The sequence below is a fragment of the Eublepharis macularius genome, chromosome 17 (assembly GCF_028583425.1).
Source record: "Eublepharis macularius isolate TG4126 chromosome 17, MPM_Emac_v1.0, whole genome shotgun sequence".
Taxonomy (NCBI): domain Eukaryota; kingdom Metazoa; phylum Chordata; class Lepidosauria; order Squamata; family Eublepharidae; genus Eublepharis; species Eublepharis macularius.
In genome coordinates this window covers 29,365,840-29,382,563 of record NC_072806.1, presented here as the reverse complement: position 1 = coordinate 29,382,563, position 16,724 = coordinate 29,365,840, and the positions used below count along the sequence as shown (strand labels likewise).

General features: G+C 47.6%; 1 protein-coding gene across 2 annotated transcripts in view; it reads left to right on the top strand.

The window, feature by feature from the left end:
- Positions 1-16,724, top strand: part of SSH2 (slingshot protein phosphatase 2) — a 128,517-nt gene that overhangs the window by 105,857 nt on the left and 5,936 nt on the right. For both annotated transcript variants that reach the window (XM_055001513.1, XM_055001515.1), the window contains 7 exons: positions 92-157; positions 1,424-1,618; positions 4,394-4,487; positions 5,013-5,141; positions 7,098-7,144; positions 8,206-8,352; positions 9,835-10,035. In XM_055001513.1, coding sequence (XP_054857488.1) covers positions 92-157; positions 1,424-1,618; positions 4,394-4,487; positions 5,013-5,141; positions 7,098-7,144; positions 8,206-8,352; positions 9,835-10,035 — 879 coding nt within the window. The remainder of the gene's footprint in view (positions 1-91; positions 158-1,423; positions 1,619-4,393; positions 4,488-5,012; positions 5,142-7,097; positions 7,145-8,205; positions 8,353-9,834; positions 10,036-16,724) is intronic.

Below are 16,724 nucleotides of genomic sequence, written 5' to 3'. Positions count from 1 at the left end.
AATACCATCCGATTGCCAGTTGATCCTCTTGCTTGCTCATTCAAGCCCCCCCTCTTTTTACTGAGCCTAGTTCTCTGTTGTTGTTTTTAAGGGGCTTCAGCGTCTCGACGGACAACAGAGTGCACATCTTCAAGCCAGTGTCAGTGCAAGCCATGTGGTAAGAAAACCTTTCCCAGGCAGCTGCCAAGAATCCCAGCCTTCTGTCTCCAGCTCCAGCCAGATGCCTGTGGGAAAGCCTCTAAGCAAAGCGGGATAAGCTACTCCCAGGAAAGCAAAGAGCAAAAGTGTCCCCTGGTCAGGGTCTCTCTCTGCGTCTTGGGCACGCCAAGAATAAGCTCCTTGAGTCTTGTATACTTGGCTGCCTGGATATATTTTCTTTCCTTGTAGGGCAGTCCTTGTTAACGTTTTTTTGGTTGTGCTTTTGCTGACTCACAATCTCTTTGCACTGCAGAATTATGTTACCAGTCGATTGGAAATGTGAGGAGGGGGTGTCTTTTTTTTTAGCCTGGCCTCCTTAGGTCACAGTTGAAGTTAGAGCTTGAGTCTTAGAATAGGAGATCCTCTTAGAAAGCATTTAGCAGAAGGAGGCTTTTTTGGACAGGTTTGAGCTCACTGGATGGAGAGTTTGGGCCTGATGGTTTCTGAGAGCAGGGAATGGTTCGGGCTGCTGCTGCGGCGTGAGAGCTCTGCTTGCCGTTGTGTTACAATGCATCCGTTTCCAGACTGTACCCAAAGAACGGTGGCATTCATCAACAGCTCACTCAGGGTTTTCCAGTGAGAAATAAACAAATAATATTTAATAATAATTTATAATTTATTAATTTATTGATAGTTATTAATAACAAATAAAAATAAAAATTAATCAAAGATAGTAACAGTGGACAGACATGGACAAGGTTTCCTGAAAGGTGTACTTCAGTGGGGGAGTGGGGGGCTCCCAGTGAAGTTGATCGATGGGCAGGAACGTTGGGAACAGACAAAAGAGTACTTTTTCCTATAGTACATAATAAGCTTATGGAACTCAGTGCCACAAGGTGCCTTGCTCGTTGGCTTAGATGGCTTTTGAAAACAAATCAGTGGAGCAGAGGTTTATTGATGATGGCAGCCTCCTTCTGGGTAGCAGACACTGGGGACAAACAGCTGGGGGGGGGCGCTGCCTTCTTAGTGATTTTCTAGAGGCCTTTCACTGGCTGCTCCTGGAGGCAGAATGCTGGACTGGACACGCCTTTGGTCTGTTCCAAGAGGGCTGAGCCATCCCCGTGGTTCTTTTAAGCCCGGTTCTGTCCGCTTGGATAGACAGAATCATTTCCAGATCCTGCTTCTTGCCATTTTTCTTGAAGAATCCTTGGCCCCAGTGCAACAGTCCTTCAGTTGTACATCTGGAACCGAGTGACAGCTGATAGCGTCTCCCCTTCATCCTCAGGTCTGCCCTGCAAAGCCTCCACAAAGCATGCGAAGTGGCCCGGATTCATAACTACTACCCTGGGAGCCTTTTTCTCACTTGGGTCAGTTACTATGAGAGCCACATCAACTCCGACCAGTCCTCGGTCAACGAGTGGAATGCCATGCAAGATGTCCAGTCCCACCGGCCGGACTCCCCTGCTCTCTTCACAGATGTGTAAGTAGATCCAGGATTGCGCCAGCTTCTCTGCCACATTGGTAGCCCCATGTTCTGACTAGAATTTGGCCCAAATGGTAGAGCATGGGGAGTCCATCTCTGGTTACCATGGTGTTCATACACTGGCTCGTGATCTGCTATGGCGGAGCGTCAGTTCTCAAACTCTGCTAATACTGCGGGGAGTTCTTTGTTGTTGGTCTGATCTCCAGAAGTAGACAGGACATGTTCTAGTCCAGTGTCTAGAGCACAACAGTGTTTCGGCAACAGGCGATGAACACACAAAGCTGTCTCATGTTGACTCAGACCTTCTCAGTCAATCCAGCCCACTTTCCTCTGACTGGCTGCACCTCTCTCGGGCAGAAGAGAGTCTCCCTCAAAACAACACCTGCTTCCCTTGATGCTTTAATTGGCAACGCCACCTTCTGAAGGCAGTATTGGGAGGAAAGGGGAACCACAGTGTAAAAATATCAAAACCAGAAGATGCCAAAGCACATGCTGTGACTGAAAGAGTATAACAAAACGCTGTGTATGCTATTGCCAAACCAAAAACTACAAACAGTCATTCATGTAGAGCAGTAATGCATGCAGAACTGAAATTCAGCAGTCAATTTTGACATGTAGGGGAAAATCACAGCAATACTTACATGTAAAGCAAAGCTCTTGCATTCAAAACAGAGCGGACAGAAATTCCACAGTAAGTCTGACATACAAAGCAATTTGCAGGAAATACTGTACAGTGTTTTGTTATGCACCTTAAGGCAGAGGCGGGGCTCTTCCCGTGAGCCATGGACCCCTCCCTATTGATATCATATCTGCTACGTAATGTTTCAGAGGCGGACAAAGCAGCTTTCATGCTGGCTGTTCTCCATATACTTATTTGTGTTGTAAAGATTTTGTGTTTGCATATCTCTCTGTCTCTGTCTCTCTCTGGCCACTGTGTGTGTGTATGTTTCACATCACAGGTAAGTTTCCCTGCCATCTGTTTGTTGCTTGTTCCTTCCTTTTGGCTTCGGTTATTATAGCATCTGATTGCTAATAACCCAGCCTGTTGTCAATGCTGACTCAGGTTTAGATGGGTATTTAAAAGGAGCCACTACGGGGAGTAACTAGTTGCTACTAGGGGAAGGCCTCCCCTTTGCATCCTGCTTCTTGCTTCCAGAGGGGTCAGGCTGGCACTCAGGATTATGTTCTCATTGAGGAGGAGCTTTCAACAACTATATATAGAGCCTCCTGGACAGAAGCAGTATACCTCAGGGTGCCAGGTGCTGTTGCTTTCATGTCCTGCTTGTGCGCTTCCCATCTGGCTGCTGCTGTACCTCTTACTCTGATCCAGTCAGACCATTTTGACAAAGAGTGTGTGAGATGTGAACTTCTGGCTGCCCTGAGAAGAAACCCTGGCTATCCAGCCCGGAGCAGCGGCCACTTGGCATGCCCATCCTTGCTGATTAGGCTGAGCTATTTCCGCAGCCTGTGATAAGGCTGGAGGCGACTGGGCCCCACCCACGGCTTTTTGCTGTGTTCAGCACTCCATATAAAGAGGCACAGAGTCGGTTACCTTTCCAGGAAAGGTAGTGGGAGGCGGGGCAGAGGAGCTGTGGGAAGGCATGGCCAGATGGCCAAGACTCTCCTGCACTCTGGCTAACCCTACGCAGGAACAGGCAAGAACGGGGTGAATTCGCTGGGAGATTTGTGTCCCATGAATTCTAGGCCACACAGCCCTCTTCTCCCCCCACATCGTTTCCAGTCTGTGTCTGTTCCTTTATTTGCTGTGATTTTAGGATTCAAAGAGAGTCGCACATTTCTTCTTCCTGCTTGCTTTTGGCTGGCTGGCACTGACAAGTGCCAGAGGGCCGGGCTAGATAGCCTTTGGGATTCCCTGCTGATCTTATTCCACAGATGACAATTTAAAAACTCAGCAGTAGTGTGTAGGCAATTAATGTTTCCCCTTGGGGTCTCTGCCTGGGGGGGGGGACAAAGCTCTCCTCTCCCCTTGGATAGTTGGACACAGTTGACTTGGTCTTTGCCAGTCTCTCTCAGTCTCCCAAGCTAGCGGTTGAATGTCGGTAGTCTCTTCCTTTCTGTGTTGGCGTATCCTGGTTGTGTTTTTTGAACAGTGGCAAAAGTATAACCCATGGTCTCCAAATAAGCAGGGCCTGTGGAATTCCCTGCATTTGTTCCCCAGGAGCCCTTGCCTCTTTCACCTTCTCCTCTCTCTGTCGAGTGCACATGCCCACACAGTTGAAACGAGCAGGCCTCTCAAATGTACGACAGAACCAACCAATAAAACTTTTTTCTAGACTGTACCATATCAGGCTGGGAGGAGGTGGCGTTCCATGATTGAATGCTGTGGCCCAAAAGAACCTCCCGGCATACAGAAAACAAGCATGTTGAAGAAGAAGGAATCTAGCCTGGCTCCTCTCTTACATGGCATTTTTCTTTGAGTTGGGATATTCACACATGCACTCTCCCCCCCCCCCTTTGAAGAGCCTGAAGTGGTGCAGTCCAGGTAAAACATGACCACTTGCATTGCGTGTCTAAACTAGGCTCATGTGTGATTCTAATCTGTTAGTCTGCAAGAGGCTCATGTACCTTGGAGGTGCTGTATGAAGAAAGCAATCTCTATAATAACTGTAGGCCAGTTGGATTGAAGCAACTGCCCAGAATGGAGTTGTTTGGAGGCCTGGAGTCTTCAGAGCTAAGACTTTAGTGTGTGTGAACAAGAAATGGCCCAGCTAACCTGAAAAACTGTTCTCGCTTCCTTTCCCCCCCCCCCAGCCCGACAGAGCGAGAACGCACTGAGCGTTTGATAAAGACCAAACTGAGGGAGATTATGATGCAGAAGGACTTGGAAAACATCACATCCAAAGAGGTGGGTCCAGGTTGGCTGTTGGACATGTTGGGGATAGGCAGAGGTGCAAAATCGCAGACCTCTTTTCAGCACTGGCACATCAACAGCTGAGTTGCTTTTTCCTGGTCTCCAAGATGCGCAGCGGTGGGCTTTGTGCAGAGCAACATTTCAGAAACTTCTAGGCCCAAAAATCTTCTCCTGCCATTTTTAAAATTTAGACACAGAATAAAACTGTTTGAAAGTGGTGGTGGTGTGTGTGTGTGGGGGGGGTAATTCCTTTGGGCATTTTCAAACTGAACTGATGTTACTGTTGTTGCCCTTCTGCAGGCTCCATTATTTTGGGATTTCTTTTCAAATATCAGTATAAGGGAATTGCTTTTCTTTAGGTGCTTTGTTAGGCAGTCGATACATTTTATAAATACATTGGCTGCCTTTTCGGGGAATGGAGGAGAATAGGTGGTGGCAGACGAAGGGACTCAGCAAAGAACGAGAGCCTTCGGTGGTACGATCGGCGGTCTCAAATCAGTCTCTGTCTTTCCTCTGCAGATCCGAACGGAACTAGAGATGCAGATGGCGTGCAATCTCCGGGAGTTCAAGGAATTCATCGATAACGAGATGATCGTCATCCTTGGCCAGATGGACAGTCCCACACAGATCTTTGATCATGTTTTTTTGGTGGGTGACTCGTCTCACACAAAACTGCCTCTTGAAGCTTCCTCTTTTGCTGCTGTTTTGTTCTACTGAACTCGCTTCATGAAGAGTTCGGGGAAACTCAAAAGCTTATCTGCTCCTATTCTGTTCCCATTTGGTTCAGGGAAAGGTAGCTTTACCTAATTGGCTGCTTTTGCTCAGCCCCACTGACTGGTCTCCTGCTTCCTTCAGCTACCTTGTTCAGAATTCTTCCCTTCAGCTTTTACCTGGACCTGCATCCGTCATTCAGAACAACCACACAAAGCACTTTGTGTTCCTAGACCTTGGGTGGAGGTTTTTGTCTTCCCATCCCATTCTAACTGGTCTTTCTCATCCCTCAGAGAAGCTGTCCTTTTTGCTAGTATTCTGTTGCTAACATTGCTCTCCTGAGCAGCTGGAATATTCATGAGCATTCCATAACATCATAACCACTTAGCTAGTGTTTTTAGCCGCCTTGCTTATATGTATGCATGCAGCAAAGATTATGGAACTTTTGTGAACCAAAAGCTGTTAATGAGTCCCCAGTACCTGGCTAGCTCCCCTGGTAGGGATAACAGAAGCTCAACCGTAGAGCCATCCACAGACATTTCCTTGGAAGTTCTTACATTAGCAGAATGCTCATCATTGGAAGGGAGGAAGGAGTGCTGGCTTGTTTATTGGAAGGGTGCCTAGGGAAGCAGAGACAAGAGGGCGGGAGGCAAACAAGGGCACTTGGGCAGCCATTTCTGCTTTCCTATAGTCAAGCTTTTGAAAAGTATCCATTTGCATTGCTCCTGAATGCTGCTGGATTTCGGCTTGGAGCACTGATGAAGCAGTCTCTCTCTTTGGGGAGTGGACAGTGGGAACAAAGGACCAGGCAAACTAGAACAAGCCCAAGAGAAGTGGGCTCATGCAAGTTGGGAAGGTGGCATTTTGCTTCCTGTAGCTCACATCTGCAAAGCTTCAGCAGACACTGGAAGCACTAACAAAAGAACCTGGCGTGTCCTCCCTCTTCCTCCTCCTTTCTGCCAGTGTAAACCTCACACTCCTCCCATGTTTGGCTCACCCAGTGCCAAGGCACGTCTCCCTGATTTATCAGCAGCTCTGCTGGGATTTTCCCAGCCCTGGAGGCACGCCCTGTCATTGCCCAGGGTTGAGTGTGCGAAGCCGGTTTACCTTAAAATCCTGCCTCTTGGCAGAATGACGGAAGCCAGGTCATGCTTTCACAAACACAAACACACTCCCCCTTCCTCTCCTAGCTGGATTTTATTTATGCGCCTCGTTTTTAACTTCTAGGTCCGTTTTCAGTTCAAAGCCACTGAAATACACGCAGGTACTGCTGGCCCTGGAGTCATTTTGATTGGTGTTCTGGGATTGCTGACGAGAGCAGGAAGTTGGTTCCATTCCCCTCCCTGTCTGAGCTGTTTGATTGTTCCAGCCACATCCCTTTTTGTCCTTTGTTCCTAATCCCAGCCAGATACTAAGTTAGAGGCAAGGAGGCCAGGGACCTTCCCATGAAGCACTGTCTGGAAGGAAAGGTTGAGGGGGGGGGACTGACACACACCTGTGGCTCCCCTCCTCTTTTGTCATACCATTCAGGTCTCCCTCTCCTTCCAAGCAGGCTCCGAGCCCTTGCAAACTGGTTGCCAATCTTCACAGAAGTGTTGCTTCAAAGCCACAGAATGACATATTTTCTCTGGAAATTTTTCCAAACAGTACCCAGAATGTATTGTCGAAGGCTTTCACGGCCGGAGAACGATGGTTGTTGTGGGTTTTCCGGGCTGTATTGCCGTGGTCTTGGCATTGTAGCTCCTGAGGAACTACAATGCCAAGACCACGGCAATACAGCCCGGAAAACCCACAACAACCATAGTACCCAGAATATTGGGGCGAGGGGGTACTAAACTTGCACTGCCCTTCCTTGGGTTGATGTGTCTTTCTTTTTTGTCCCTTTCCTCGCAGGGGTCAGAGTGGAACGCCTCCAATCTGGAAGACCTGCAGAACCGAGGGTAAGCCCGGATGCCAGAATTTAGCTGAGGCCTTGCCAAGGGATGCCCATTTGCCATCCTCCCCACGACCAAAATGGAGATAATACCTCCAAGAGACGGAGGCTGCCCTTTTGGAGCACACCTAGGAGGCGGCTGGCACTGACTGGTTCTGCCATGCCCACTTCTTAAACTTGCCGAGGAAAAAAGATGTTTCCCCCCCTGGACTGTTGGCTAAGTCACAGCAACGGAGTCTGGGAACCGCCTGGCAGATTGGAACAATAGTTGAGTCCAAACCAAAGTGTTGTTAATGGTCAGGAGACTTGCAGAGCTGCTGAGAAGGGGGCTCACGAGCCCCTGAGCGAACAAGCCTTGCCCCCTGCTTTTGAAACTGGACAGCAGGGGCTCTGTCGTCTCTACTCCAGCAGCAAGTAGGTAGCAACTGAACATATGCTTTGCATGACCGGATCAGAGCAAAGTCCATCTGGTCCAGCTTTCTGGTTTCCAACAGCAATCTACTATACTTACTTCTTTATGACAAAGATTTCCCATACGGTCTCTGAGAATGATGTCTCCCCCTCCCCCTCCCCCCTATTTGTCTCCAGCACCTCCTATTCAAATGTACGCTGCCTCCCCTCGTGCAAGTCCCACTTAGGGGTTGTGGCTGACGATCATTTGTTGGATTTTTAAACTGACCCTGGCACGGTCATAGAATCCCTCCTTTCCCCGTGCTGTCAATCACATGGAAGAATCCCTTTTTTTACCACTTTGATTGCATGTCGCAAAGTTGGATTAAAATGTGTCCAGGGATCTGGCATCTGCTGATGGATCCGCCTCTCAGTCCCCAAAGTGTGCCGATGAGGCTCGCCTGGTTTCCTGTTGCTTTCCCCACGCTTTGGTGGTCAAACTGGAACTAAGAAACCCGCGTACATCCCTTAGCTCAAACCAGACCTGTTAGGGGTTCTTCCTCTCCATTTGTGCAACCCCCATCCAGCATTTTGTTTGCCTCCTCCCCCCTCTCTTTTCCTCCCCCCCCTCCCCCAGTCCTTACCAGCAATCTTATCTTCTCCTCTGTTTCCACACAGGGTGCGGTACATTTTGAATGTCACTCGAGAAATCGATAATTTCTTCCCAGGGATTTTCGAATACCACAACATCCGTGTTTATGACGAAGAGGCAACAGATCTGCTAGCTTACTGGAATGACACATACAAATTCATCTCCAAAGCAAAGTAAGTCTTTTCAAAAGGAAATAGACATACTCAGGGAAAAGACGTTAGATAAGTATTTGAGCATTTGGAAGCCCCTTATTGACTTTTTGCAAGAAACAGAAAGACAGGAACTAATGATCTGTGCTTTTGAAGATTAGGGAGAGGGGAGGAATGTATGGGTGGAAAGGAAAAGTAGTTACTTATGGTAACTTTCGAATTAGTACATAATATGTAATATTGTTAGACCTTTTCAAATAGAAAATTGGCATGTATTCCTTTCTATATATATGTGTGTGTGTGGTTTTTATCTTTTTCTTTTCTATTTCTCCTTTTTTCTTTGTTTGTTTGTGTGTTTTATATCTAATTTTAAAACTCTTAATAAAATTCTATTGAAAATGTAAGAAGGAAATAGACATACAAAGGCTACCCAGGTTCCCTGGTTTTTATATGGTTTGATTCCCTGCTTAAGCAGGATTTTTATTTTAAAAATGCTAATTAAGCAGGGAAGGCAATTAGCTGTAACCATGGTTAACTGTGCTGCTGGTCCTCTCAAGGTGTTTCTCTGTGCTTAGGAGGGGTTTCACTTGGCTCAACCATGTGAAGCAAGGGATTGGGCCAGAGACTGGAGTTTTTTCCAGAAGCAGCAATATAGAAAATTGCCACTCCAAGGGTCTTTGAAGCAGGTATAGGCCACTGGGACTTGCAATGGGCCACTGGGGTCCCAATCCTGCCATCTACTTTTCCACCAAGCGGAGACGTAAGAACACACACACACAGCTCCATGAACCAGCTGCTGGGATGCAGTGCTAGTACCCAGGACGGTGGATTCAGATCCAGCCAATTTGGTGTAGTGGTTAAGAGCAGCAGGACTCTGATCTGGAAAGTCAGGTTTGATTCCCCGCTCCTCCACTTGAAGCCGGCTGGGTGACCTTGGATCCGTCACAGCTCTTCCAGAGCTCTCTCAGCCCCAACCACCTCACAGGGTGATTCTTGTTGGGATAATAATAACATACTTTGTAAACTGCTGTGAGTGGGTGTTATCCTGAAGGGCGGTATATAAATCAAATGTTGTTGTTGTTGTTGTTGTTGTTGTTGTTATTCAAATGCTATTCACCCTGCCATCTGTACCTTGAGAGCCATCATTGTGCAGTGGTTAGAGTATGGGACTGGGATCTGGGGGGCCGAGATTCGAATCCCCACTCTGCCATGGAAGATTGCTAGGTGACCTTGGGCCAGTCAAACCCTCTCAGCCTAAATAAATGGAGGAGAGGAGAGCAATGTGAGTGGTTTTAGGTCCCCATTGGAGAGAGAGGCAGGATATAAATAAATAAATATAAAATAAATACCTGCTAAAGTGAATGTGATAGGTTAGATGGTGGTCATTTCTCTCAGGTTGAGCTCCTAGGATTGTAAAATTCACATCCCACCTTCCTCATACTGTATGGGATAAGGGAGGGTACTTGGCTTGATGTTCCGTTATTTGACGGCCACGCTGTCTTGCAGGAAGAATGGCTCCAAGTGCTTGGTCCACTGCAAGATGGGAGTCAGCCGGTCAGCCTCCACCGTGATCGCATATGCAATGAAGGAGTACGGCTGGAACCTGGATCGGGCCTATGAGTATGTGAAGGAGCGGCGCACAGTCACCAAGCCTAACCCCAGCTTCATGCGGCAGCTAGAGGAATACCAGGGGATCCTTCTGGCCAGGTGCATTTCTGCTGACCCTATTCTGTGCCTACAGATGCCGTGCGCACTCACAAGCATGCCATAAACACAATGGTGTTCCCTTTTGCTTGGCTGCATCCACCCAGCAGTGATTCTCCATGTTACTTTCATTGCTGCCGCAAATACAGAGGCATTAACAGAGAATCTGTACTACTGTGGTTGTTGTGGGTTTTCCGGGATATATTGCCGTGGTCTTGGGAAGACCACAGCAATACAGTCCAGAAAACCCACAACAACCATCGTTCTCCGGCCGTGAAAGCCTTCGACTATCTGTACTACTGTTTGAGCAGTGAATTTCTGCCCTACTTCAGCTGTCTTGCAGCTTCCCCTCATTGGGGGAGGGGAAGCCATATGGACAAGCCATATGGACAAAATTTGCTTGTGCTTTTCCCATCATATCTCCATAACAAAAAGGCCCAGAGATTTTTTTTTTTAAAAAAAAGAAAGCTGATAATTCTGGGGAACCGGTAGATTGTGGCAAGAGATCATTATAATGTTATTGCACTATAGCACTAAAGCAATTGCTGTTTGTTTTTTTAAAGCCAAGTCCTCTGGTGACTCAGCAGAAAAAAGTGCTAGCCACGTGGGGCTAATGGAAGGACAATGATGCCAATGCAGGCAGGACTTTCAGAAACGTGCCCTTTCTGTCCAGATGGTGTGGAAATGCACTTGGATTGCATTTCTTAGCAAAGCAGAGGGAAACCTGGAAAGTGGATGATTAGAGAGAACTAACTTGTATGGACGCTTAAAAAAACCCTACTAGTCCAGTTTGGCAGCAAAAGGGGAGCAAACCAATACGTGGAGGAAGCCCTTGACTGCAGCACGGGGTCCATGGAGCATGCTTCCTCTGAACACAGAGGTGCTATTTAACCAGGGCTAACGGCTATTGATAGATCTTTTACAAATATTTTTTAAAAATCTTACGCTCATGGTCATCGTCTCATTTTGCGGCAATGAATGCCCAAGGTCAGTTTTGTGTTCTGCGGAGAAGCTGCAGCTTGAACTTCCTATCTGACCACAGGGGATCTTCCTCGGTCTCATGATTTTGGAGAAGGGAGGTTAGCAAAGTCATTGTACTTCTTCTCACCTTGGTTTCAAGTGCTGGGTGCCACCTCTGGTTTTGGGCAAGAGGAAGTCCGAGTGGCATGCTTGTGTGATGTTAAGGGCAGGAGAGGAATACTGAGGAAAAGATGGGCTGGGAAGAAGTACGCAACCCTGGGGCTGGCACTCAGTGTAGTTTGACCCTGGCCCAGAGTCTCAGGAAGGTTTCACAGCTGTAGGAGAATCTTCTGTGTGTTTGGGGTTGGGGGGGGCGGCAGTGTCAAAAGGCCAGATTCACTGACTTTAAAAAAAACATTTACTGCCTTTTTGTGTGTCCTGGGTGCCGAGTACAGGACTTAAAAGAATAGCAGGATTGCTGTTGTGGGTTTTCCGGGCTGTATTGCCGTGGTCTTGGCATTGTAGTTCCTGACGTTTCGCCAGCAGCTGTGGCTGGCATCTTCAGACTTTTGGTGCTACACCTCTAAAGATGCCAGCCACAGCTGCTGGCGAAACGTCAGGAACTACAATGCCAAGACCACGGCAATACAGCCCGGAAAACCCACAACAGCCATCGTTCTCCGGCCGTGAAAGCCTTCGACAAATACAGTAGCAGGATTTTTTAAAAAACCGAAGTCAAATCCATCATGCATATATTTTTCATATATTGGCTCCCTCTGAATAGTAGATTCAAGAGCAGAAAATCAAAGTACTACACACGATGTGTAATTGACTTGTGGAAAACCCTTCTACAGGATATATTTTATTTTATTTTATTCAGTTTATATTCTGCCCTCCCCTCATCAGCAGGCTCAGGGCAGATTACAATCGGTATAGTAATTTAAAATACATACAACTTTAAAACCAATAAAACCACGTAAATATTTAAAACACACAGCAGCAGACTTCTCCAATAACCACCACCCGACCATCTCCAAAGTATTTAACAGGCTGGGTGGGTAGGGGGGCATGTTTTCCTCTAGTCGGCTGGTATAGGTGATGGCCAGTAATTTACATGGCTTTAAAATAAATAAATTTATGGAGGTGCAGAGATCCATAAACGCTACAAGGGTCAAGCTGAAACCCTTTAAAATATATTCAAAATAAGTATTTATTATACAGTGTACACAGTATTCAAATTAAAAACATAAGGCCTGAACAGCAGGCTGTGCACATGTGCTTAAAATAGGTATAACATTCTCCAAATGCAGTTGATAATCCTGTCAAATGACCAACACTAAACCAGACCATATGCATTTCGGCTCCAGGGCCTTCCTCAGTGGTCAGTCATACATTTTTTGTAACAAACAAACCCACACGTCCAGAAACCAGTATGTATAAAAATGCTCCTATATTGTGTGGTATACAGATTATTGTAGCAGGCCATGGATCACTTCACATGGTGACTGCACTCACGCAAAGCTCTTCATTTGGGGTTATAGTCTGGTGCATTTTATCAATCTGTAGTTGCAATCAAATGGCACCTGCTTTAGGTGCAGAGATCCACCCACAACGGCTAGATGGAGCCTCCATGTTCAGAGGCAGTATATCTGCGAATATCCGCGCTGGGAAGCAAAAGGAGACAGTTTTGGCCTCTCGACCTCTTTTGTGGGTCTTCCAGGGGCATCGGGTTGGCCACTGAAGGAAATGGGATGCTGAGCTAGATGGATCCAGCACAGTTCTTCATCTGTGAGCAGTGCAAGAGCAGGAAAATTAAGGCCGTTGAATCTCAGTTCTGAAGAATTCAAGTTTCTAGCCTTTATGGCGACACAGTAAAATGAGGCTATGAAGCAGCTGTGGGGGGGCGGGGGGGGGGGAGCATTCTGAGGGTGCCCAGCAGACCTCTTGATTATGGAAGCTGGCTGTGGGACCTTGGACCAGTCTCACATTCTCAGCCTAACCTACCCCACAGGGTTGTTGTGAGGATGGAGGAGAACGTTGTAAACTACTTTGGTTTCCCATTGGAGAGAAAGGCAAAGTGTAAACAAGGCAAAATAAATAAATTGTTGTGGTGCCCCTGGCATGTGGTGCTTTCCGTCTGCGCAGCCGTGTTCTGGAAGCTTCTCCACTAGGCTGATATAAGGGGGCTGGGTCTGGAGAGCTGCTCTCCTCTCCCACAGTTCTTTTCTTGCGCAAAGCTGCTCCTGCTGGGCTTGTTTTGTAATGGGAGACCCCATCATCTGACTGGGAAAGATGTCTCAACATTGCTCCCCCTCCCCTCCCTGTCTTTGGCCTCTTTCGCCTGCACATGTATTGACAGTGTCCCCATGTAACCTCCCTGAGAGGAAAGAGCGACTCCGTTTCCTGCCAGAGACCTCTGAGCCCAGAATCCGAGTCAGGCTGCGTGTCGCTCCCCAATGGCTCGATCTCAGGCCTTGAAAGTGTGCATTTTTGGAAGGGCAGCAAAAGGAAGTGTGGAAAGGTCTGGAGGAGGTGACCTGGCCTGACCCTTCCAGTTCCCGAAGTTGCTGAATCGAAGCCCAACCCCCAAGGAACCGAGGCCTGGGAGGGAAAGAATATTGAATGTTTTTCATGCATTTTGGGCGCTTCGTGTACAGTCATCATCTTGCAGGGTAGGCCGCTTAGTCTTCCTTTGTTGTATCTGGAGGGGATGAGACCGTGAGTAGGTGGCCTAGGAGGAAGGTGAGCCGGGGGATCTCTTCTGCTCTGAAGAACTGAACTAGGTCATCTGAACTCTGCTCCAAGGGTACAATGTTGGTACTTTAAGACAGAGTGGACTGTCGGAGTTTTACTTCTCCTTTTCCATTTTTGCTGCTGAATTCTAGTTCCCCGCATTGAGACTTTTGTATTGCATTGTTGGCATAAGTATGTTCTCCTGCCCCAGCCCAAGAAATCCAGTGCCCAGTCTTCACTTTCCCTTAAACGTCTGGGATTCACGGGAGCCTAGAGAAGCCAAATGGCTCAGAAACCGAAGCAGTGCAGATCTTGGCCAGGAGCTCAGTCGTCTGCTGTAAACACGCAGTTGCTCCTTGACCTAAAGACTAAAGATCATTGAGATTGTGAGCATAATGAAGCTACCGTGTATGGAGTCAGACTACTGACCTGTCTAGCTGAAGATTGTTTTCTCTGGCAGACGGCAACTCTCTAGTGTTTCAGGGAGAGAGCTTTCCCCCCACACCTGAGGCCCCTTAACTGGAGACGCTGTTAGGACGGCACCTGAAACCTTCGGTATGCCAAGCAGGCACTCCACCTCCCTGATGGTTTTTGAATCACTTTGGATACTCAGTAGCACTCTGTGCATGTCAAACCTGTGGCACTAGAAGTGGTACCCTGTAAGGTGCCCTAACCTAGATGGCCCTGGCTATCCTGTTCTATGGAAGACCACCAAGGAAGTCAGAGTTGTTATGCAGAGGCAGGCAATGACAAGCCACCTCTGTTTATCTCTTGCCTTGGAAACCCTACAGGGTCACCCTACGTCATCTCTGACTTGATGGCACTTTCCACCACCCCTCCTGCAAGGTAGGCTGGCTGGGGAACGGTTTGGCAAAGTCTGTCTAAGCAAGATAGCAGCAGAAGTGAAGTTTGATCTTGGCACGCATTCTTAGACCCTTTCTTGCTCCAGCTCAGTTAGTGGACCTTTGCCATGTTTGCTCTGCTCTCTTCTCTTTGCGTGGATACCAAATCATTTCTGTGATTGGAACTGTTCTGCATTTCTAAACTGCTGCTGCTGCCACCATGAGGATCAAGCTTGGCATACCTGGGCCAAGACTTTGCTGGACTGCTTTGAAAAATTAATTGCTAGCTTTCTTTCTCTTTTGCCCTTCCCTAAATTATCTGCTGGGCTTCGTAAAGTGTCTCTGCATCAGTTTTCTGGTAGTATGGGTTGCTCTGGAAGGTGGTTGAGCACCATGGCGCCTTCAGTTTTTGCTGTTTTGATGCACCCTGTTAGTCTCATGCACACACACACATCCTGGCCTGGCTTGGCTAAGATTGAAGTTCTCTTGTTTATCATCTCTGCCCACTCTGGGCGGGTGGAATGCTGATTCACATTCATGTGATTGGTGCTTCAGTTTCAAAGCCAGCTGCCTGCCTCTCTGACGTTTCAGTGCTATCTGGTTACAATTTTGCAAAGGTTGTGGAGGGAAGGAAACTGGCCGTGAACTGGGCTACCCCCTGGGACGGGGGCAGCAGCCTTCAGTGTGTATGTGTTTGTGGGGGGGTGTACTCTGCCGTTTCTCAGTAGCAGCTATTAACTCGGAACTCACCTTTCCTGTGCTGCTGAATGCAGAGAGCCCCAGCATAGGGGACAGGTGGGGAGGGGGGGTCTTCTTAGACCCCAGCCGTAGCTGAAGCTGCTCTTCCATTCAAGCACAGAGGGGTTTTACTTGATTTATTCATCTCTCTAGTGGTGGTGGAAAGTGCCCTCAAGTCAAAGCTGGAGGAGTTTTCATGGCAAGAGACTGGCAGAGGTGGTTTGCCATTGCCTGCCTCTGCAACCCTGGTCTTCGTTGGAGGTCTCCCATCCAATTACTAACCCAGGCTGACCCTGCTTAGCTTCTGAGATCTGATGAGATCAGGCTCACCTGGGCTATCCAGGACAGGGTCATCTGTCTAGTACCAAGCAATAAGGTTCATAAAGGAAAGGAGAGTGGGAACTGTGAGCTTGCTAAACTGATATAGGGAGGAACTTTAGGTTGTTTTGGTGCAGGGTTTTAACTTTTTTTTAAACCGCACGCATGCACGCATGCACACACACACACTCATACTTTTGTCTTCTTTAAGTTCCAACTTGATGAGAGTGACTTGGCCTGGCATGAGCAGGACAGTGCAAAATCACCCTGCAGTATATTATGGATGTTTAACTGAGCTTGCGCTCCCTCTAGAGGCAAGAGGAGGAGAAACACCCAGAAGAGCAGACTGGCCCCAGTGCACAGCTTTCCCATTCACCACCACATTGCTGCATTACAAGTTCTGTCCTGGAGAAATGCCATTCTGCAGCAGAAGGGCAGGCGGGCAGGATTGGGGTGACTCTTAGAACAGGTTGGGCACCTGAGAAGGCTATTCCTAGTAACAAAACAGCCCACCCAAAGCAAAGAGCTTTTCAAAGCCTCTTGTGGTGTTCTGGGAGACGGTTCTATTAGGAGCTTATTATTTATACAGTATTATGGATAGGCATAGTGCCTTGATCTCATCAGATCTCAGAATTTAAGCAGGGTCAGCCCTGGTTAGTACTTGGATGGGAGACCACCAAGGAAGTCTAGGGCCGCTACGCAGAAGCAAACAATGATAAACCACCTCTGAATGTCTCTCTTGCCTTGAAAACCCTAAGAGGTTTCCACAAGTCACCTGTGAATTGATGGTGCTTTCCACCATGAATATTTGAGAACATAAGCAAATAAGAGAGAGGTTTATAAGATAAGAGGATTATAAAATTATGCTTGGGGAGGAGAAAGGGGATAAATTCTGGAACGCGGGCACTGCAAAATGCCTCTGGAACTCAGGCACTGGATGGGTGGTAGATTTGGGACCAGACCAAAAACGTATTATGGCTTCCATGGGCATTTAAACTGTGAAATTCATGGGCACAAGGTATAATGACGATCTCCAGCTTAGATGGTTTGAAAGAGAGTGAGAAAAATTAACGGAGAGAGAAGAGATCCATCAAGGCTTTT